We start from the raw sequence: 19,148 nt of genomic DNA, 5'->3' as shown, positions 1-19,148 counted from the left end.
TAGTGCAAAAGCAAATTCCATTGTAATACACTGAAGATAGTAAAATCTATCAATCTACAATCAAATTAGAAGTGACATATAGGTAGATAATACCCTGCTGGAATATTAAAAAAGAACATTTTGCCACACTACCAAAAATTAAAACAGCTCTCTCTCAACTGCACCCACTCAAGAGGCCTCAAAATTCCTCATGTTAACCTGATGGTTATGCCCAACCAGTGTTTAGTGTATCAGTGGGAAGCTACCACATTAAAATGGACCCAGCCGAGATGAATCTCTGCCATCTACCTATCCCATGCCCATGGAAATTCTGGTTTTGTTAAGTTGCTAGGGTGCCAGCCACTCCCCAACCCCAGCAACATTCCTCTAAGTGGGGACGGGGTGGTCAATCTGCTCAGCTTAATAGAAACTACATTGTGTGATGGCCACATATAGCCTTGTGGAGCCCGGTACATCTCCACTCATTCAGCAAACCCACTGCCACTTTAACACAGGATATTGACTGAAGCGCAGGAACGAGAACTTCTGGTTCAAGGACTCTCCGCTACAGCTCCACATCCTGCCAGTCATTTGCATTGCAAATGGCAGACTGATGAAACTCCTGGAAGAGGCAGAGACCTGGCTCAACAGGGGGGGTGGGTTCTCCCATCAGAAAATTCAGGGCCATAATCTTGGGATTCACTCAAACTTCACTTGACGTTTAGTTGGATAGCTTACTCTTCTCCACAGCATGCAAAGAAAGTGTGAGGATTCGGCCAAGTGCTGAAGGCACTTTGGGTGCGGATTTGGAGGTTACCGTGAGCTTTTAGAAGCTCGGGCATGTCATGAACAGTTTATTCTGTTTAATAATAAAATATATTTCAAAATAAGGGTGAAACGAATGGTTGATCTCCTTTAACTTGATATGCAAAAGAAAACCTAAAAACTGCCCCGAGATTTGGACGTCAGTACATCTATTAAAATTTTACTTCAATTTTAGTTTCTTTTGACAGCTGGAACCCACAACTGATTATTAAGTAAAAACTCTTACAACTGTAGGTTATCATACCCTAATGGCTTAGAGGGAAAATACATGGCCAGGAACGATACCTTACCACAAGACCAGGATGATCCCATGTTTGAACTTTGGTCTGTGCAGTCTCAGCTGGGGAAGTGCTAGGAATACTACAGCTGGCCTCAGCACTCCCTTGCTAAAAAAGTGGGTGAAACAAACAATAAACGGCTAGGCCGCTCCCATCTTTATAACTGTCTAGTGACAGCTGGAGAGGGTGTAAGGACAGGACTGGATTAGTTGCAATGCCTCCACAATAATAGTTTGCCAACACTCACATAAGGAATGATTTGGGCATGGTAATGAAGGATTAATTAAACCATATCCTAGAATAAATTGGTGCCTTCAGGAGCGGGGAGTACTGATACCATTAAAGAATTTAAGTTGCTCTATGCAAGTGTTTTTAAAAAAAAATCTTACCATTTTTCCATATTCTCCTGTATGGCTTGTAATACAATGCTCAACCAGGCTATCTTGGTCCAAGTTTTTTGCACTGCAGAACGGACAGGTAAAAGTAAAGCGATTGGGTACGCTGCTGAAAAACACAAAGGGAGGCACAACGTAATACTCTGGAGTTTGTCTTCTTTTACACTTTCTATAATTGAAAGCTGCATTAAGTTACAGGAAAGCACTTGAAAAAGAAAGCTTCAGCAGCAGAAGGGCATAGGTTTGACTTGCGGTCTGTCCAGAATTAGTTGATCTTAACTGGCGCAGCCTTAACTGGGTGGGGGGGGGGGGGTGGCGTGTGGGATGGAGGGGTGTAATCAGCCAGCATTACTCTTAACTGCTCTTAACACACATTGATGTTATATTAAAAAAAAAGGACTGATTGGGCTTTAATTCCTTTCTGTCCAAGCTTCAGACAAATAACCTTGTCAAACTAGTTTAGGCTCATATTAGGGGCCCAGAAGCATACCACAGCATGAGGTAGGTCTTTCATGAAAGTTGGAAAGAAATCAGCTAGGCACATATTATGGTTATATAAAAATAGTGTGTATGTTTTGTAGAATTTCTTCCGTCATTTTAATCATATTCCTAAATTTCAAATCAATCAATTCCCAGAGCATACTATGCATTCAACTAGATTCTGGAATCATTTCTGCAGTGTAGATCAGAATCAAGTGCATTTATAATGGGGAACAAAGAAATGGCAGACCAATTGAACAAATACTTTGGTTCTGTCTTCACTAATAAAGACACAAATAACCTTCTGGAAATAATAGGGGACTGAGGGCCTAGCGAGAAGAAGGAACTGAAGAAAATCCTTATTAGTCAGGAAATTGTGTTAGGGAAATTGGTGGGATTGAAAGCCCATAAATCCCCAAGGCCTGATAGTCTGCATCCCAGAGTACTTAAGGAAATGGCCCTAGAAATAGTGGATGCATTGGTGGTCATTTTCCAACATTCTGTAGACTCTGGATAAGTTCCTATGGATTGGAGGGTAGCTAATGTAACCCCACTTTTTAAATAAAAAGGAGGGAGAGAGAAAACAGGGAATTATAGACCAGTTAGCCTGACATTGGTGGTGGGGAAAATGCTGGAATCAATTATTAAAGATGTAATAGCAGCGTATTTGGAAAGCAGTGACAGGATCGGTCCAAGTCAGCATGGATTTTTGAAAGGGAAATCATGCTTGACAAATCATTTAGAATCTTTTAAGGATGTAACTAGTAGAGTGGACAAGGGAGAACCAGTGGATATGGTGTATTTGGACTTTCAAAAGGCTTTTGACAAGGTCCCACACAAGAGATTAGTGTGCAAAATTAAAGCACATGGTATTGGGGGTAATGTATTGACGTGGATAGAGAACTGGTTGGCAGATAGGAAGCAAAGAGTTGGAATAAACGGGTCCTTTTCAGAATGGCAGGCGGTGATTAGTGGGGTACCGCAAGGTTCAGTGCTGGGACAACAGCTATTTACAATATACATTAATGATTTAGACGAAGGAATTGAATGTAATATCTCTAAGTTTGCAGATGACACTAAGCTGGGTGGCAGTGTGAGCTGTGAGGAGGATGCTAAGAGGCTGCAGGGTGACTTGGACAGGTTAGGTAAGTGGGCAAATGCAATATAAATGTAGATAAATGTGAGGTTATCCCCTTTGGTGGCAAAAACAGGAAGGCGGAATATTATCTGAATGGTGACAGATTAGGAAAAGGGGAGGTGCAACGAGACCTGGATGTCATGGTACGTCAGTCATTGAAAGCTGGCATGCAGGTACAGCAGGCAGTGATGGCGGCAAATGGCATGCTGGCCTTCATAGCGAGGATTTGAGTATAGGAGCAGGGAAGTCTTACTGCAGTTGTACAGGGCCTTGGTGAGGCCACACCGTAAATATTGTGTACAGTTTTGGTCTCCTAATCTGCAGAAGGACATTCTTGCTATTGAGGGAGTGCAGCAAAGGTTCACCAGATTGCTTCCCGGGATGGCAGGACTGACATATGAAGAAAGACTGGATCGACTAGGCTTACATTCACTGGAATTTAAAAGAATGAGAGGGGATCTCATAGAAACATATAAAATTCTGACAGGATTGGACAGGTTAGATGCAGGAAGAATGCTCCCAATGTTGGGAAAGCCAGTCTAAGGATAAGGGGCAAGCCATTTAGGACCGAGGTGAGGAGAAACTTCTTCACGGAGAGAGTTGTGAACCTGTGGAATTCTCTACCACAGAAAGTTGTTGAGGCCAGTTCGTTAGATATATTCAAGAGGGAGTTAGATGTGGCCCTTACAGCTAAAAGGGATCAAGGGGTCTGGAGAGAAAGCAGAAATGGGGTACTGAAGTTGCATGATCATACTGAATGATGGTGCAGGCTCGAAGGGCCGAATGGCCCACTCCTGCACCTATTTTCTATGTGTCATCTCTAATTCAATCCAATCAAATTCCATTTAAAAATGATTCTGTGCCATTAACTAACAATACTACTTGCACTACCCCACTATAGGTTCCTAAAACTAATTACAAAATTGGCATTAAAAAAAAAAAATCAATGAATTCACAAAACTCTTTGCCTTCCAACTTACCATAATACTTCCTCATCCCACCTTCGATTCATTCCAATGTTTTTGCTCCCAAGGCTAAATCAACAAGCCCAACCCTAGTTAAGATTATTCCCATTAGCAGACCTCAGGGCCTGTATGCACTTCAGAGGATGACCAAACTTCCTATGGCAATGCACATGGGAGTCAAGACTAAGCAGACTCTCAAACTCAAGTAGGGTTAGAGGGCAGGAATAATTTGGGGCTGGAGCCTAGAGAAGCAATAAGGAGACAGTGTGAGGGTAGGGTAGGGTAGGCAGAGTGGGGCACAGGAGTGAATGGGGCAAAAGGAGAAGGTGAGGGTAACCAGCGGTTGCATAGAAAAATGGAGACCAAGGAGGAGCAGAAAGTTCAGCAGTCATGTTTAAGAGACTAGAAGAAGAGGCAAAGAAGGATCCTCATCGATCCTAGAGTTGGAGGGGGGGGGGGGGGTGGGGAGAGAAAGAGAGAAAGGAGCATTTAAATTAAACCTGAAAACATTTTTAAGAATTTAAATAAAGAATAGGATTCAAATTTTACTGCCTGAGCAGTTTTAAAATAAAGATAGCATCAGAAGTGAAGAAATAGTTCAGAAATCTTTGCTCCACAGCAGCACCCGGTGGTCAAAGCATAGAACAGACTCACACAAAGCTTTTTAATGGGCAGAGTTACAGTGGACAATCTTGATTTAGTGCGATAGTATAAAATGGGGGATAGTGAATCCCTGGGGATAAAAATTGGGAGAGATGTAAAACGGGTCGCCGACTATCATTCATTTCGCATTATCGCACAAAGTTAAGAACTACACCACAGACTTTAGTGAATGAAAAAACATGAAATTGAGAGCTCTAAATCAGGAAACCCTATTGCAGCTCCACCTATAGGTGGCACAGGCAATTATAAATGTAACAGGAATGTAAACACGATGGACTTGGAAATCTCAAAGGGTTATTAGAACATGGACAGTTTTACCACAAATGGCTATACAGGCAATGAAATTTAAAATTGAATTGTACAAGTAAATATAAAAGCATATTGGGAAATAGCAAGGACATGGGATTATAGTAGATAGCTTAGTAGAAGATTGAATCAATCTATTAAACTATGAGCTGAATGGCCTCCTCCTGTGCTATAAATTTCTACTCACAGTTGAATCAGTCTGATCTCAAGTTCACTGGCCCAAAGCCTGCTCCGAGTCCCACCTCAACTATTGCAGCCCTTAATAAACTGCAAGACCTCAATAGACACAAAGGGGCAACATCCATTCAGTACAGGTAATGTGTAACACCATACATACTCCATACTTACCTGTAAGCAATGCCATGGGAAATTTATTAGATTCAATGAGAATTTGAAACATGTTAGAGGTGGGAGTGTTTTACAGGATCAATGACAACAACTGCTGTCCAGTTTATAGTTGTTTTACTTTTGAGTCGAGGCCTTAAAATGCTTTCATGACTCGTACTAAATAACTGCTCTATAACTCTAGGAGGCATAGCAGGCACCTTCGACCAATGAAAGAACATCTGCCCAACATCCAAACAACAAAAGACAGTCTAAAAAGCATTGCATTTCACATGCTCAAGTTTCCACCAAAGGATCATATCTGGAAAAAAAAAGAATACAGTTCAGTAGCTGTGACTTACGATTATGAGGAATCCATAATACTTAAATATAGTCACCTAAGGCTGGGATGCTGATTCTTCATGGACGCTTTCACACCTTCAGAAATAAACTCCTGGTATTTTGCACATGTTGCATTATGGGAACGCAACTTTTTCATATAAACCTGGATTAAAACAATTTGAAAAAGTTACAGTAGTTACTAAAGGCAAAACAAAATGCAGTACATAGTCGCATGCTCTCAGCAACAGCTTCAAGTCAGATACAAAACATGAAACATATTATCCTCAGGCTGACATATCCTGCTGCATATAACCTTTTTGCATTTTCAGATTTACAGTAAATAAGAACATTTATTACTGGTTCCATCACCACAGTGGCTGTAATGCACTTTGGGACATCCTGAGGATGTGCAAGGCGCTATATAATTGCAAATTCTAATCACTCAAAATATTTTAAAACAAGACCCCTCATTTCACGAGAGTGGTCTGCTACTTGCTCGAATGGGACTGAATGCCAGATCAGTGACCAAGGACATCAGGTAACATTTGCCGTTTGGCTGGAAAATCGTGGGCACAGTTGCCTTAAATAAGTTATTTTTTTGTTTTACATTAGTGTGTACCCTAATATACCGTTACCGTTATAGTAAAATAACATATGAATGACATCTTGGTCATGGGCATTTATATTTCCCAATAGTTTACAAAAATGAACATAAAAACAGAAGTGTGCATTGATAATTTAAAATAGCTTCAAACATCGACAACATGGGGCCAATCATACAGAGTACAGCTGAGGTGTTCTTCACCTGACGTAAACCTACCTGTATTTCTGCATTCAGTCTTCTGCATTGGCCCGAGGTTCTGGTTTTGTCCAAAAATAGCAACTAGAAGGCCGTTGGCCCTGTTAGAAAGGCACCTACCTTTTACTGACTCCAGGACTTCGCTCCCAGCCCCCCTCAGATACTCTAGTCTGAGGGGTTTGAGCACAAGCAATAAGGCCCATTTTCTGCAGGTACCCCTGTAGAAAATGAGCAATCTTTTGTTTGAACTTTGAGCCGAGGTAATAAGCGTACTCTGGGCTCAAAGTAGAAGAAAACGGCCCTGTACTTTACTGGAATGTAACTTCAGTTCAAAAAGATTGGATGCAGTTAGTGAAGTGAACAAGAGAGGAGTCAAGTCATCCAACATTTCTCTTTACCACCCCCAGCAGGTACTACTGACCTGAGCTCCACAACCACTGCAGTTTGTAGAAGTTACTTCTAGTTTCCTCTCAATTTCAAAAGCTCTAGTTGCACCTTTCAGGGGAGAGCGACACACTGCACAAATTGGCTTTTTTGGCTTCTGTAACGCGAACAGGCAATTGTTGCAAAATCTAATAAAAAACAAGTTTAGAAATTATTGAACTCAAATAGCTGATGCAAGGTCAGAAGCAGTTCTTTAACATTGTGACTAAAAAAAATTTTTTTTTTAAAAAAATTATAGCAGTTAAAAATCAATATTTTAGTAGCATTATATTGTAAAATGACTATGGTTAAAAAGATACTAGTGTTGCAAAAATCTTAAATTATTTTCACGTTAAAAAATCAGCAATTTAAAAAAGGGACAGTGGATTGCACGGTTTGTTCCATAACGGCAAGATATAAGGGAGATACTTGTATTTGGGAGTCACAAATCTGTTCAACAGTGGCTCGAACTGCAAATGAACTTGCCCCTGCTGGATGTCAACAGCACAGCTGAAGCACAGAAGAGTTCCCTTGAAAAGGCAAGACTGTGGTGAAAATTTTTTTGTGGTACTCTGGATGTCCTCTTACTATCCTCTGCCCAGTAAAAGACTCAAGAGATCTCCCTATGTGTAATGAGTTCTTCATAAATGCAAGTTACTGTGCCGTAAATTGCGGCTTCTCTGGATATGTACGATGTGCGCATGCGCCCGAAGAGACCCTGCAATTTTTGGGTTTAGGTGCAAAGCGCATACGCCGAAATCCAGCACTTGCAAACGGTCGAAATGTCTTGTGACAGATCCAACGCATACGCAAGTATAGGGCTTCCGTGGACGGAGATTTAAGCTATTTGCCTAACATGCCCAGCGAATGTCCTTAAAACTCTTACACCTGGTAAGAGCAAGCGCAAGGCCTGCTTTTACCAGCCTAAGAGTTTTAAGAGATAGAAAAATTAAATTTTATCACTAATTTTTATATTAAAACCTTGTCCATTAAGGAGAGTTTATTTTTAACCCTATTAATACATTTCAAAAAATGTTTTCCCCTAAAACATTTAATTTAATTTCAATTATTTTTAAATATGTGAGGTGTTTTTAAAAAAAAACTTATTACGTTGTGTTCCTATATTTTTGGGAGTATTCTCATTGATAGTAATGGGAGCTCAGCATTATCAATGAGAATATTACATTGTGATTGCATGGGGCTGGATCACCAGAGGCCCATCCAGGATGCATATCTAGAACCTTGGAGCCAAAGTGTTCGTTCCTCCGGGACCAACAGGTACTTTCCGATAAGATTTTTTGGTTGGAGGCTGGTGGGAGAGAGAGAAAAAGAGAGAGAGAGAGAGAGAGAGAGCAGAAGCGGGGAGTGCAGAGGAGAGAGAAGGCAGGTGCAGGGGAGGGAGAAAGAGAGAAAGAGAGAAGAACATTGCATCAGAGAGAAGGGAGATACATTGAGTGAATGATGAGTAGGTAAGGAGAGAGGGAACACTCAAGTAATGTGAAAATAAATTTGCAGGATAGCCTGGTAGTTTGGCTGCTGTACATATACAAAGTATGGGTATCCCAACATTGTTCCCTGATGTGTTATGACACAATATTATGGCAGCACAAACATTTACTAGCCCTAGAAAGATCAGGTTCATGTTGATGTAATCATTCGCTGAGGTTGATCTGCTTGTGATGCAATAGTTGAAGAACAATAAACATAACCTGTGACATAAAAACAGCCCAAGGCAGAGTTGCAAAGGGGAATAAAGCACCCAAGGGTGAGTCAATCAAGGCCAGTTTTGCACATCTCCTTACAAGGAGTTAAGGAGAATGAGCAGTGGCTGTTGAAAAATGAATCATAATGTAATTTTCTTGGTTATAGAAGTTCACCCATACACTTGTAAAATATAGTAATTCATTGAAGTGTTAGTCACGAGCTTTCAGGCAGATTAAGTAAATTGTACAGACCTTTTAAGAGTACAGTAAAACATTAGTTCCTTTTTTATGTCCAGACTACAATACACTTAATTATAGTTATAACTTTCATCTGCAATGTTTAATCCGGTTGCAGCGCAGTTATCATTCCAGTAATTGCATTATATGTTATGAATTACAGAGTAGAAAGCAAAACACTACAGTTCCCCAAATCCTTCGCAAGCCCAGTATATCAGAGAAGCGAAACCGAGAGTATTATGCGCACTCACGACGGCCGCCTCAATATGTCAGCTCGTTTGAAACATCTCCGTTGAACAAAATAAAACAGACGTTTTGCAATTTGAGTTCTGCCGTATAATAAAAGACAGATATAATTCGATGATTAAAAAAAACATAAACTTTGGCTACGCATTCTGACGTTGTGAAAAAAAATAAACGAAGTCACAGCAAAATTGGTTCTTACGTATGGTTACATTCGACTCTCATGGGATTTTCATAAATTTCTAAGCAAACAGGGCAAGTTAAAGCTTCTTTGTCATCCCTTGTATCTTTACGACGTGACGCGTCCTCTTTGCAGTTCATCGCCATTTCTGCTCTTATCTGTCCGTTTCCGCAAATGGCTAACGTCAAGTGGAGGCGGGACCCTGAATACAGAGGTGAAGAAACAATACTGTACAATGACAATTAGCCAGCCGAAAGGAGGCAGTACCGCCTCCAATATATCTGAGGGCCACGACTGCTTTATCCAACCACTGCAGCCGCTTGAGGCGCAAATACTTCCGGTGCAGTATTTACTCAACCTAAACTTGCAAGAGAACTTTCGAGTTTTCTTTTAGTCAAATATATATAATATACACACACATTTAAAGTATTAAGCCCGTGACCACGTTCTCCATCGTTTTTAACCGAGGCAAAGACATTGGACAATGTTTTCGTAAAATGTTTGGACCTTTCCAGTAAAACGCAGTCTGGGCCGCATAAATTGTACAACTAATAATCTCGAGGTCAATTTGTGAAAAGTGGCGAAATAAATGAAATCGTAGCACCCCTTTATAGAAAATGGACTTTTGATGTATACCACAAATTAGAACAAAACTTAAAGAACATATTTTTATCATATACGAATTTCAACCCTTTTTTCCAGGTAAGGTGGATGCTACAACTTTATACTTAACTTTATTTTGGCTCCAGGACTATTAATGTCAATGGCCTTGATCTTCAGTCTTATGCTGCGGATTCCACTTGCTACACCTCTACGTCACGTGGGGGTCAGCCAATGTCACCTTTGGAGCAATATAGTTTACTCCTGACAATTAAAAATAGCATAATTTTAATTCTTCAATAATTCAATTGCAATTACTGGATAATTGTATTTTTTGTACAAAAATGTAATAAATATTACAGGTGCATTCTTTCATCTTAGCTCAGAAACAATCCAAGGTTTGTCACAGATTCTATTACTCTCTTGATTTTTACCAAAATTCCTTGGACCTACCTTCCTTGAGGACCCACTCATGTAACAAGCCGACAGCACAAATTAATTCCTTTTTCCCATTAATGGAAGCCTGTTTTCTCATAGCTTATACATTTCTTTTTAGTCTTCAGTCATCTCCTTGTTGATGTGTTGTTGTGTCTCAAATAAAGCAATGTGATTGAGTACTGTAGACGTGCATAAGTGTGACCCTAGTTTCTTTATTCTAACTCCAGAGTGCCAGCACAGCAAGGGATGTTGGGATTCCTTGGGACGCCAACAATTGCACCTTCTGGTGGCAGTAGAATGCTGGTTACATAGTGTTGCTTACATAACACTTGTGAAGATCAGCCAACTGTTGCTGCACACCATCAGTCACAGTCTCTCCTCAGATCAGTAACTCATCTTATGGCTAAGATTTTCTACTTCTCTACTCACCAGCCTGCAATTTTTCTCCTATTCGCTATAATGGGTGGAAAATCACAGGCCAGCGAGCACAAAAGCGTAGCATCCCAGCATATATGGTTAGTGGAACAAGCCTCACTAACTGCTGTGTTCGAGACTTGATACACTTTCATGGAGATAAGGATGGTTAAAGATTAGACAGCTGACTGCCTAGATTCTGGAATACGGACATACACATTAGCAAACTGTTTTGCATGAGCAAGAGTGAGTGATATAAAAACAGCCATTTTAGTATGTTCAAAGACACAGACCATAAGCAGAAACAAAGAAGGATGTCAACAGGGAATAAACCACTCTGTCTCCCGAAGTAGAAGAATTGATCATTTGGAGTTTCGAGTTGTACTACTAAGGTTGTAAGCATCTCTATCTGTAAAACTGTTGCTGTTAAATGTAAATGAAACCAATTATTTAGAAAGGTTTTCATCCTTGATTGATCCTTACCCCTTGGTACCCTAAAAGAAGTAAAGAGAGTTTAAAAACTCCTACACTCTTTCCTCCACTTATTGAAGAATCAAATCAAGGAATCTCCTCATTAAAACAAGAGGCCCTGTTTCTATGCTTGTGCTTACCAGAAATTATCTGCAAACACCCAAAATAATAATAGAGAAGATGTTCTAGGAGGTTGTGCAGAGTCAACAATGTCAAAAAATAAAAGCAAAGCCATGGAAGGGTCAAGAGATGTCAGGCCCAGAAGGAAGATAGCAAGCACATAACTTCCTCCCACCTAGAGCAGACTTCACTGCCTCGAGTTGCTGCAGGCTTTTAAGACCTGCAAAGCATTTGAATTTCCTTTGCTCAGTAGGCCTACACTATTGAAGGCTGACACATAAACCTGGGGCATGCCCAATGCATAATGATAAGCTAAAATACATGGTGACACCTGCATTCCGACACAATGCCTCCTTTGTGCTCATATGGGAGGGGAGATAAAAGGTGGGGGGAGAGAAAGGGATGTGGGGGGGGGGGGGGGAATTGGCTCTCTGGGGGAGAAATTGGGGTCATTTGCGCAAATGAGGTTTCACCCGAGCGCGACGCCGTTAACGACTCCCGCTAAATTCTGCGAGAGTGTAACGGCGGCGGTAACCGGTAGCGCCCCGCTCTGCTGGCGATGACGACTTCATCACCGTGAGCAGCGACCCGTTTTTGACCTGGAGCAAAAATTTGGTATCGCCCACAGAAGCTGCGCCGGATGATGCCACCGACAACTTCAGGGGGCGCATACATGGTGGCCAGCCGCTAGCTTGGGCGCTAGTTAAAGGGGAGGTGGCATGCACGTGGATAAAAAAAAAAAATCGGCCAACTTACTTGTCGTGGCCCGATGGCTCCTTAAATGCGGGTTCCGTGCCACGATCTGGCAGCCTGGCACTCTGCTTAAGTGTCGGGCTGATGGCACAGCACCCCGCTCCCGTGGTCCAGGTAGGGCTCCACGGACTCTGCAGCTTAGCCTGCCCCTTTAATGAAGGGGAGGGCCCTCCTACGCGGCCCAGTGCATAGCGCTGTGGGGGTTGATGAGGAAGGTCTAATACCCTTGTGCGGGAAGGGGATCCAGGAAAATAGCCCTGGATAAGCGCACATGAGAACGTGTGGGAAAAGTAAAATAGAAAGAAAATAAAAAACTTGCATTTCTATAGAGCCTTTCATGACTTCGGGACATCCCAAAGTCAATGATGTACTTTCATAGTGTGGTCACTGTTGTAAAGTAGGTAAGCAGTTCAGGTCACAAGGGAGTATTATTGTTATACCCGAGTTCTGCAAAGTCTAGTTAGATATTGAGCAGTATGGGCACACCCACCTAAACACAAGATGCTCAGAACACTTATGAAAGTCACCAACACCACTAATAATAACTTTTATTTAGATAGTGCCTTTAACGTAGTAAAACGTCTCAAGGCGCTTCACAACAGTGTTACAGACAGATACATTTGACACCAAGCCACAGAAGAAATTAAGGCAGATGATTAAAAGCTTGTTTAAAGAGGTAGATTTTAATGAGTGTCTTAAAGGAGGAAAGAGAGGTAGAGAGGCGTAGAGGTTTAGGGAGGGAGTTCCAGAGCTTTGGGCTCAGGCAGCTGAAGGCACGTCCACCGATGGTTGAGCAGGTGTATTTGGACTTCCAGAAGGCATTTGACAAGGTGCCACATAAAAGGTTACTGCACAAGATAAAAGTTCACGGGGTTGGGGGTAATATATTACCATGGATAGAGGATTGGCTAACTAACAGAAAAGAGAGAATCGGGATAAATGGTTCATTTTCAGGTTGGCAATCAGTAACTAGTGGGGTGCGCAGGGATTAATGCTGGGACCCCAACTATTTACAATTATATTAACGACTTGGATGAAAGGACCGAGTGTAACGTAGCCAAGTTTGTTGACAATACAAAGATGGGAGGAAAAGTAATGTGTGAGGAGGACACAAAAAACCTGCAAAAGGACATAAACAGGCTAAGTGAAAGGGCAAAAATTTGGCAGATGGAGTATAATGTTGGAAAGTGTGAGGTTATGCACTCTGGCAGAAAAGAAATCAAGGAGCAAGTTATTATTTAAATGGAGAAAAATTGCAAAGTGCTGCAGTACAGTGGGACCTGGGGGTCCTGGTGCATGAAACACAAAAGGTTAGTATGCAGCTACAGCAAGTGATCAGGAAGGCCAATGAAGGAGATGGAGTATAAAAGCAGTCTTAGAAACATAGCAAATAGGTGCAGTAGTAGGCCATTCGGCCCTTCGAGCCTGCACGACCATTCAATATGATCATGGCTGATCATGCAACTTCAGTATCCGATTCCTGCTTTCTCTCCATACACCTTGATCCCTTTAGCCATAAGGGCCACATCTAAATCCCTTTTGAATATATCTAACGAACTGGCCTCAACAACTTTCTGTGGTAGAGAATTCCACAGGTTCACAATTCTCTGAATGAAGAAGTTTCTCCTGATAGAAATATAGAAAATAGGTGCAGGAGTAGGCCTTTTGGCCCTTCAAGCCTGCACCACCATTCAATATGATCATGGCTGATCATTCACCTCAGTACCCCTTTCCCGCTTTCTCTCCATACGCCTTGATCCCTTTAGCCATAAGGGCCATATCTAACTCCCTCTTGAATATATCCAATGAACTGGCATCAACGACTCTCTGCGGCAGGGAATTCCACAGGTTAACAACTCTGAGTGAAGAAGTTGCTCCTCATCTCAGTCCTAAATGGCCTACCCCTTATCCTAAGACTGTGTCCCCTGGTTCTGGACTTCCCCAACATCGGGAACATTCTTCCCGCATCTAACCCGTCAGAATCTTATACATTTCTATGAGATCCCCTCTCATCCTTCTAAACTCCAGTGTATAAAGGCCCAGTTGATCCAGTCTTTCTTCATAGGTCAGTCTTGCTATCCCGGGAATCAGTCTGGTGAACCTTCGCTGCACTCCCTCAATAGCAAGAATGTCCTTCCTCAGATTAGGAGACCAAAACTGTACACAATATTCAAAGTGTAGCCTTACCAAGGCCCTGTACAACTGCAGTAAGACCTCCCTGCTCCCATACTCAAATCCTCTCGCAATGAAGGCGAACATGCCATTTGCCTTCTGCACCGCCTGTTGTACCTGCATGTCAACTTTCAATGACTGATGTACCATGACACCCAGATACCGTTGCACCTCCTCTTTTCCTAATCTGTCACCATTCAGATAATATTCTGCCTCCCTGTTTTTGCCACCAAAGTGGATAACCTCACATTTATCTACATTATACTGCATCTGCCATGCATTTGCCCGCTCACCTAACCTGTCCAAGTCACCCTGCAGCCTCTTAGCATCCTTCTCACAGCTCACACTGCCACCCAGCTTAGCATCATCTGCAAACTTAGAGATATTACATTCAATTACTTTGTCGAAATCATTAATGTATATTGTAAATAGCTAGGGGCACAGCACTGAACCTTGCGGTAACCCACTTGTCACTGCCTGCCATTCTGAAAAGGACCTGTTTATTCCTACTCTTTGCTTCCTGTCTGCCAACCAGTTCTCTAGCCACATCAATACATTACCCCCAATACCATGTGCTTTAATTTTGCACACTAATCTCTTGTGTGGGACCTTGTCAAAAGCCTTTTGAAAGTCCAAATACACCACATCCACTGGTTCTCCCTTGTTCACTCTACCTGTTACATCCTCAAAAAATTCTAGAAGATTTGTCAAGCATGATTTCCCTTTCATAAATCCATGCTGACTTGGACCGATCCTGTCACTATTTTCCAAATGAGCTGCTATTTCATCTTTAATAATTGATTCCAACATTTTCCCCACTACCGATGGCCGGCTAACCAGTTTATAATTCCCTGTTTTCTCTCTCCCTCCTTTTTAAAAAAGTGGTGTTACATTAGCTACCCTCCAATTCATCGGAACTAATCCAGAGTCTATAGAATGTTGGAAAATGACCACCAATGCATCCACTATTTCTAAGGCCACTTCCTTAAGTACTCTAGGATGCAGAATATCAGGCCCTGGGGATTTATCGGCCTTCAATCCCATCAATTTCCCTAACACAATTTCCATGACTAATAAGGATTTCCTTCAGTTCCTCCTTCTCGCTGGATCCTTGGTCCCCTAGTATTTCTGGAAGGTTATTTGTGTCTTCCTTAGTGAAGACAGAACCAAAGTATTTGTTCAATTGGTCTGCCATTTCTTTGTTCCCCATTATAAATTCACCTGATTCTGACTGCAAGGGAACTACATTTGTCTTCACTAATCGTTCTCTCTCACATCTATAGAAGCATTTGCAGTCAGTTTTTATGTTCCCTGCAAGCTTACTCTCATACTCTATTTTCCCCCTCCTAATTAGACCCCTTGTCCTCCTCTGCTGAATTCTAAATTTCTCCCAATCCTCAGGTTTGCTGCTTTTTCTGACCAATTTACATGCTTCTTCCTTGGATTTAACACTATCCCTAATTTCCCTTGTTAGCCACAGTTGAGCCACCTTCCCCGTTTTATTTTTACGCCAGACAGGGATATACAATTGTTGAAGTTCATCCATGTGATCTTTAAATGTCTGCCATTGCCTATCCACCGTCAACCCTTTAAGTATAAATCGTCAGTCTATCCGAGCCAATTCACGTCTCATACCATCGAAGTTACCTTTCTTTAAGTTCAGGACCCTAGTCTCTGAATTAACTGTGTCACTCTCCATCTAATAAAGAATTCTACCATATTATGATCACTTTTCCCCAAGGGGCCTCGCACAACAAAATTGCCAATGAATCCTCTCTCATTACACAAGACCCAGTCTAGGATGGTCTGCTTTCTAGTTGGTTCCTCAACATATTGGTCTAGAAATTCTCCTCCACCATATTGCTACCAGTTTGGTTAGCCCAATCTATATGTAGATTAAAGGCACCCATGATTAACTGCTGTACCTTTATTGCACGCATCCCTAATTTCCTGTTTGATGCTGTCCCCAACCTCACTACCACTGTTTGGTGGTCTGTACACAACTCCCACTAACATTTTCTGCCCTTTGGTGTTCTGAAGCTCTACCCATACAGATTCCACATCATCCAAGCTAATGTCTTTCCTTACTATTGTGTTAATCTCCTCTTTAACCAGTAACGCTACCCCATCTCCTTTTCCTTTCTGTCTATCCTTCCTGAATATTGAATACCCCTGGATGTTGAGTTCCCAGCCTTGATCATCCTGGAGCCAAGTCTCCGTAATCCCAATTACATCATATCCGTTAACAGCTATCTGCGCAGTTAATTCATCCACCTTATTACGAATACTCCTTGCATTGAGACACAGAGTCTTCAGGCTTGTTTTTTTCACACTCTTTGTCCTTTTAGAATTATGCTGTAATGTGGCCCTTTTTGATTTTTCCCTTTGATTTCTCTGCCCTCCACTTTTCCTTATCTCCTTTCTACCTTTTGCTTCTGCCTCCATTTTACTTCCATCTGTCTCCCTGCATAGATTCACATCACCCTGCTACAGTTCTACAGGGTATTGGTGAGGCAACACCTGGAATACTGCGTACAGTTTTGGTTTCCATATTTAAGAAAGGATATACTTACTTTGGAGGCAGTTCAGAGAAGTTCATTCCGGAGATGAGGGGGTTGACTTATGAGGAAAGGCTGAGTAGGTTGGGCCTCTACTCATTGGAATTCAGAAGAATTAGAGGTGATCTTATCGAAACGTATAAGATTATGAGAGGGCTTGACAAGGTGGATGCTGAGAGGATGTTTCCATTGATAGGGGAAACTAGAACTGGAGGGCATAATCTTAGAATAAGGGGCCGCCCATTTAAAACTGAGATGAGGAGGAATTTCTTCTCTGAGGGTTGGAAATCTGTGGAATTTGCTGCCTCAGAGAGCTGTGGAAGCTGGGTCATTGAATAAATTTAAGACAGAGATAGACAGTTTCTTAACCGATAAGCGGTTATGGGGAGTGGTCAGGGAAGTGAACTTAAGTTCATGATCGGATCAGCCATGATCGTATTAAATGGTGGAGCAGGCTCGAGGAGCTGTATGACCTACTCCTGCTCCTATTTCTTATGGGATTGTGAGGCTGAAAAAGATTACAGAGATAGGGAGGGGCAAATCTGTGGAGTGATTTGTAAACAAGGATGAGAATTTTGAAATTGAAAGCATTTTACTGGGAGCCAATGCAGGTCAGAAAGCACAGGGATGATGGGTGATCTTGACTAATAAATGGGTTGCTGAGTTTTGGATGACTTCCAAATGGATGGCCAGGAGTGAGTTGGAGTAATCAAGTGTAGAGGTAACAAAGGCATGAATGAGGGTTTCAGCAGCAGAAGAGAATATCTAAACGAGGCCCTAAGTTTGTAAGAGCTGATCTGAAAGGGGTTGAAGGGATATTAACTATTTGCTAACGTGGAGGGCATAATCATCATCATCATCATTATAGGCAGTCCCTCGAACCGAGGATGACTTGCTTCCAAGTCAAAAAGTTCACAGGTATTTCAATGATGGACCTAAAATTCCAGGTCCAAACTAAATCTTGAAGGGTGGAAGATGCCCGTGCTTGGATTTTTTAAACATGTGGTGACTGTTGCACACCAGCCACCACACGGGCTTGACAGAGCTAGGTCTTGATCCAGTAGCAAGGATTAACCAAGACGGCTGGAGACCAGCTCTGCTGCACAGACCTAGTGCGCATACATATCGCAGTGTGGGCTGGCCCATACTGGGCCCCGAACTCGCGCCTCTCCTGGGCCCCGATCACGTCGCTCCACGATCTCTCGCCGCTCCTTTGCCCTGACTTCGCCGCTCCTGATGTACCTGCCCACGCTCCAATCACCAAACTGGACCTTGGTGACGTCCCTTTTCACTGCCGTTGCTCTCATAGAAACATAGAAAATAGGTGCAGGAGTAGGCCATTCGGCCCTTCTAGCCTGCACCGCCATTCAATGGCTGAACATGCAACTTCAGTACCCCATTCCTGCTTTCTTGCCATACCCCTTGATCCCCTTAGTAGTAAGGACTACATCTAACTCCTTTTTGAATATATTTAGTGAATTGGCCTCAACAACTTTCTGTGGTAGAGAATTCCACAGGTTCACCACTCTCTGGGTGAAGAAGTTTCTCCTCATCTCGGTCCTAAATGGCTTACCCCTTATCCTTAGACTGTGACCCCTGGTTCTGGACTTCCCCAACATTGTGAACATTCTTCCTGCATCTAACCTGTCTAAACCCATCAGAATTTTAAACGTTTCTATAAGGTCCCCTCTCATTCTTCTGAACTCCAGTGAATACAAGCCCAGTTGATTCAGTCTTTCTTGATAGGTCAGTCCTGCTACAGTACTACAGACATCTAGGGGATAGTATAAGTGGAGGGCATAAGCCGATACGGACTGGTTGGGCTGAATGGCCTGATTCACTGCTGTCCATCCGCTGAGGATGAGGTGCGCTTGACCCACCTTGCTCACTCAAAGGAAGCTCCCTCGCAGACTGCTTGTTGCGCATAATTATAGTGGCATATTCTCCAGTGAATTAAAATTAAATACATATTGGAAGTCCTTATCAAACGATGGGACGTATATGCTAAACTTACCAGAGATGAGATTCGCTGTTGTCCGTTTGACGCCAGCCCCGCCCCCTCCCGTTGTCTTGTGCGCAGGCGCGCCGGCCGTTGGGTTTAACAGCGCACCCCTCCCGCGCCAGCCTAGTGTGCAGGCGCGCCGTCTGCTGGAAGTAACGGCGCACCCCCTCGAGCCAGCCTAGTGCGCAGGCGCGCAAGCTGTTGGGTTTAACGGCGCACCCCTCTCGCGCTAGCCTAGTGCGCAGGCGCGCCGTCTGCTGGATTTAACGGCGCACCCCCTCGAACCAGCCTAGTGCGCAGGCGCACTGGCTGTTGGGTTTAACGGCGCACTCCTCCCGC

At 42.6% G+C, this 19,148-nt stretch overlaps 1 protein-coding gene across 1 annotated transcript in view; it reads right to left on the bottom strand.

Annotated features, from left to right (window-relative positions):
• Positions 1–18,872, bottom strand: part of rnf114 (ring finger protein 114) — a 30,729-nt gene extending 11,857 nt beyond the window's left edge. Inside the window, exons 1-6 of the mRNA XM_070896006.1 lie at positions 18,822–18,872; positions 10,015–10,145; positions 9,303–9,483; positions 6,916–7,066; positions 5,752–5,858; positions 1,472–1,586 (exon numbers count right to left, since the gene is read on the bottom strand). Of these exons, the coding sequence (XP_070752107.1) occupies positions 1,472–1,586; positions 5,752–5,858; positions 6,916–7,066; positions 9,303–9,427 (498 nt within the window). The 5' untranslated portion in view covers positions 9,428–9,483; positions 10,015–10,145; positions 18,822–18,872. The remainder of the gene's footprint in view (positions 1–1,471; positions 1,587–5,751; positions 5,859–6,915; positions 7,067–9,302; positions 9,484–10,014; positions 10,146–18,821) is intronic.
• Between the last annotated feature and the right edge of the window lie 276 nt (positions 18,873–19,148).

The sequence above is a fragment of the Pristiophorus japonicus genome, chromosome 12 (assembly GCF_044704955.1).
Source record: "Pristiophorus japonicus isolate sPriJap1 chromosome 12, sPriJap1.hap1, whole genome shotgun sequence".
Lineage (NCBI taxonomy): Eukaryota > Metazoa > Chordata > Chondrichthyes > Pristiophoridae > Pristiophorus > Pristiophorus japonicus.
The sequence above is the reverse complement of the archived record's forward strand: the minus strand, read 5'-3'. Positions and strand labels throughout refer to the sequence as shown.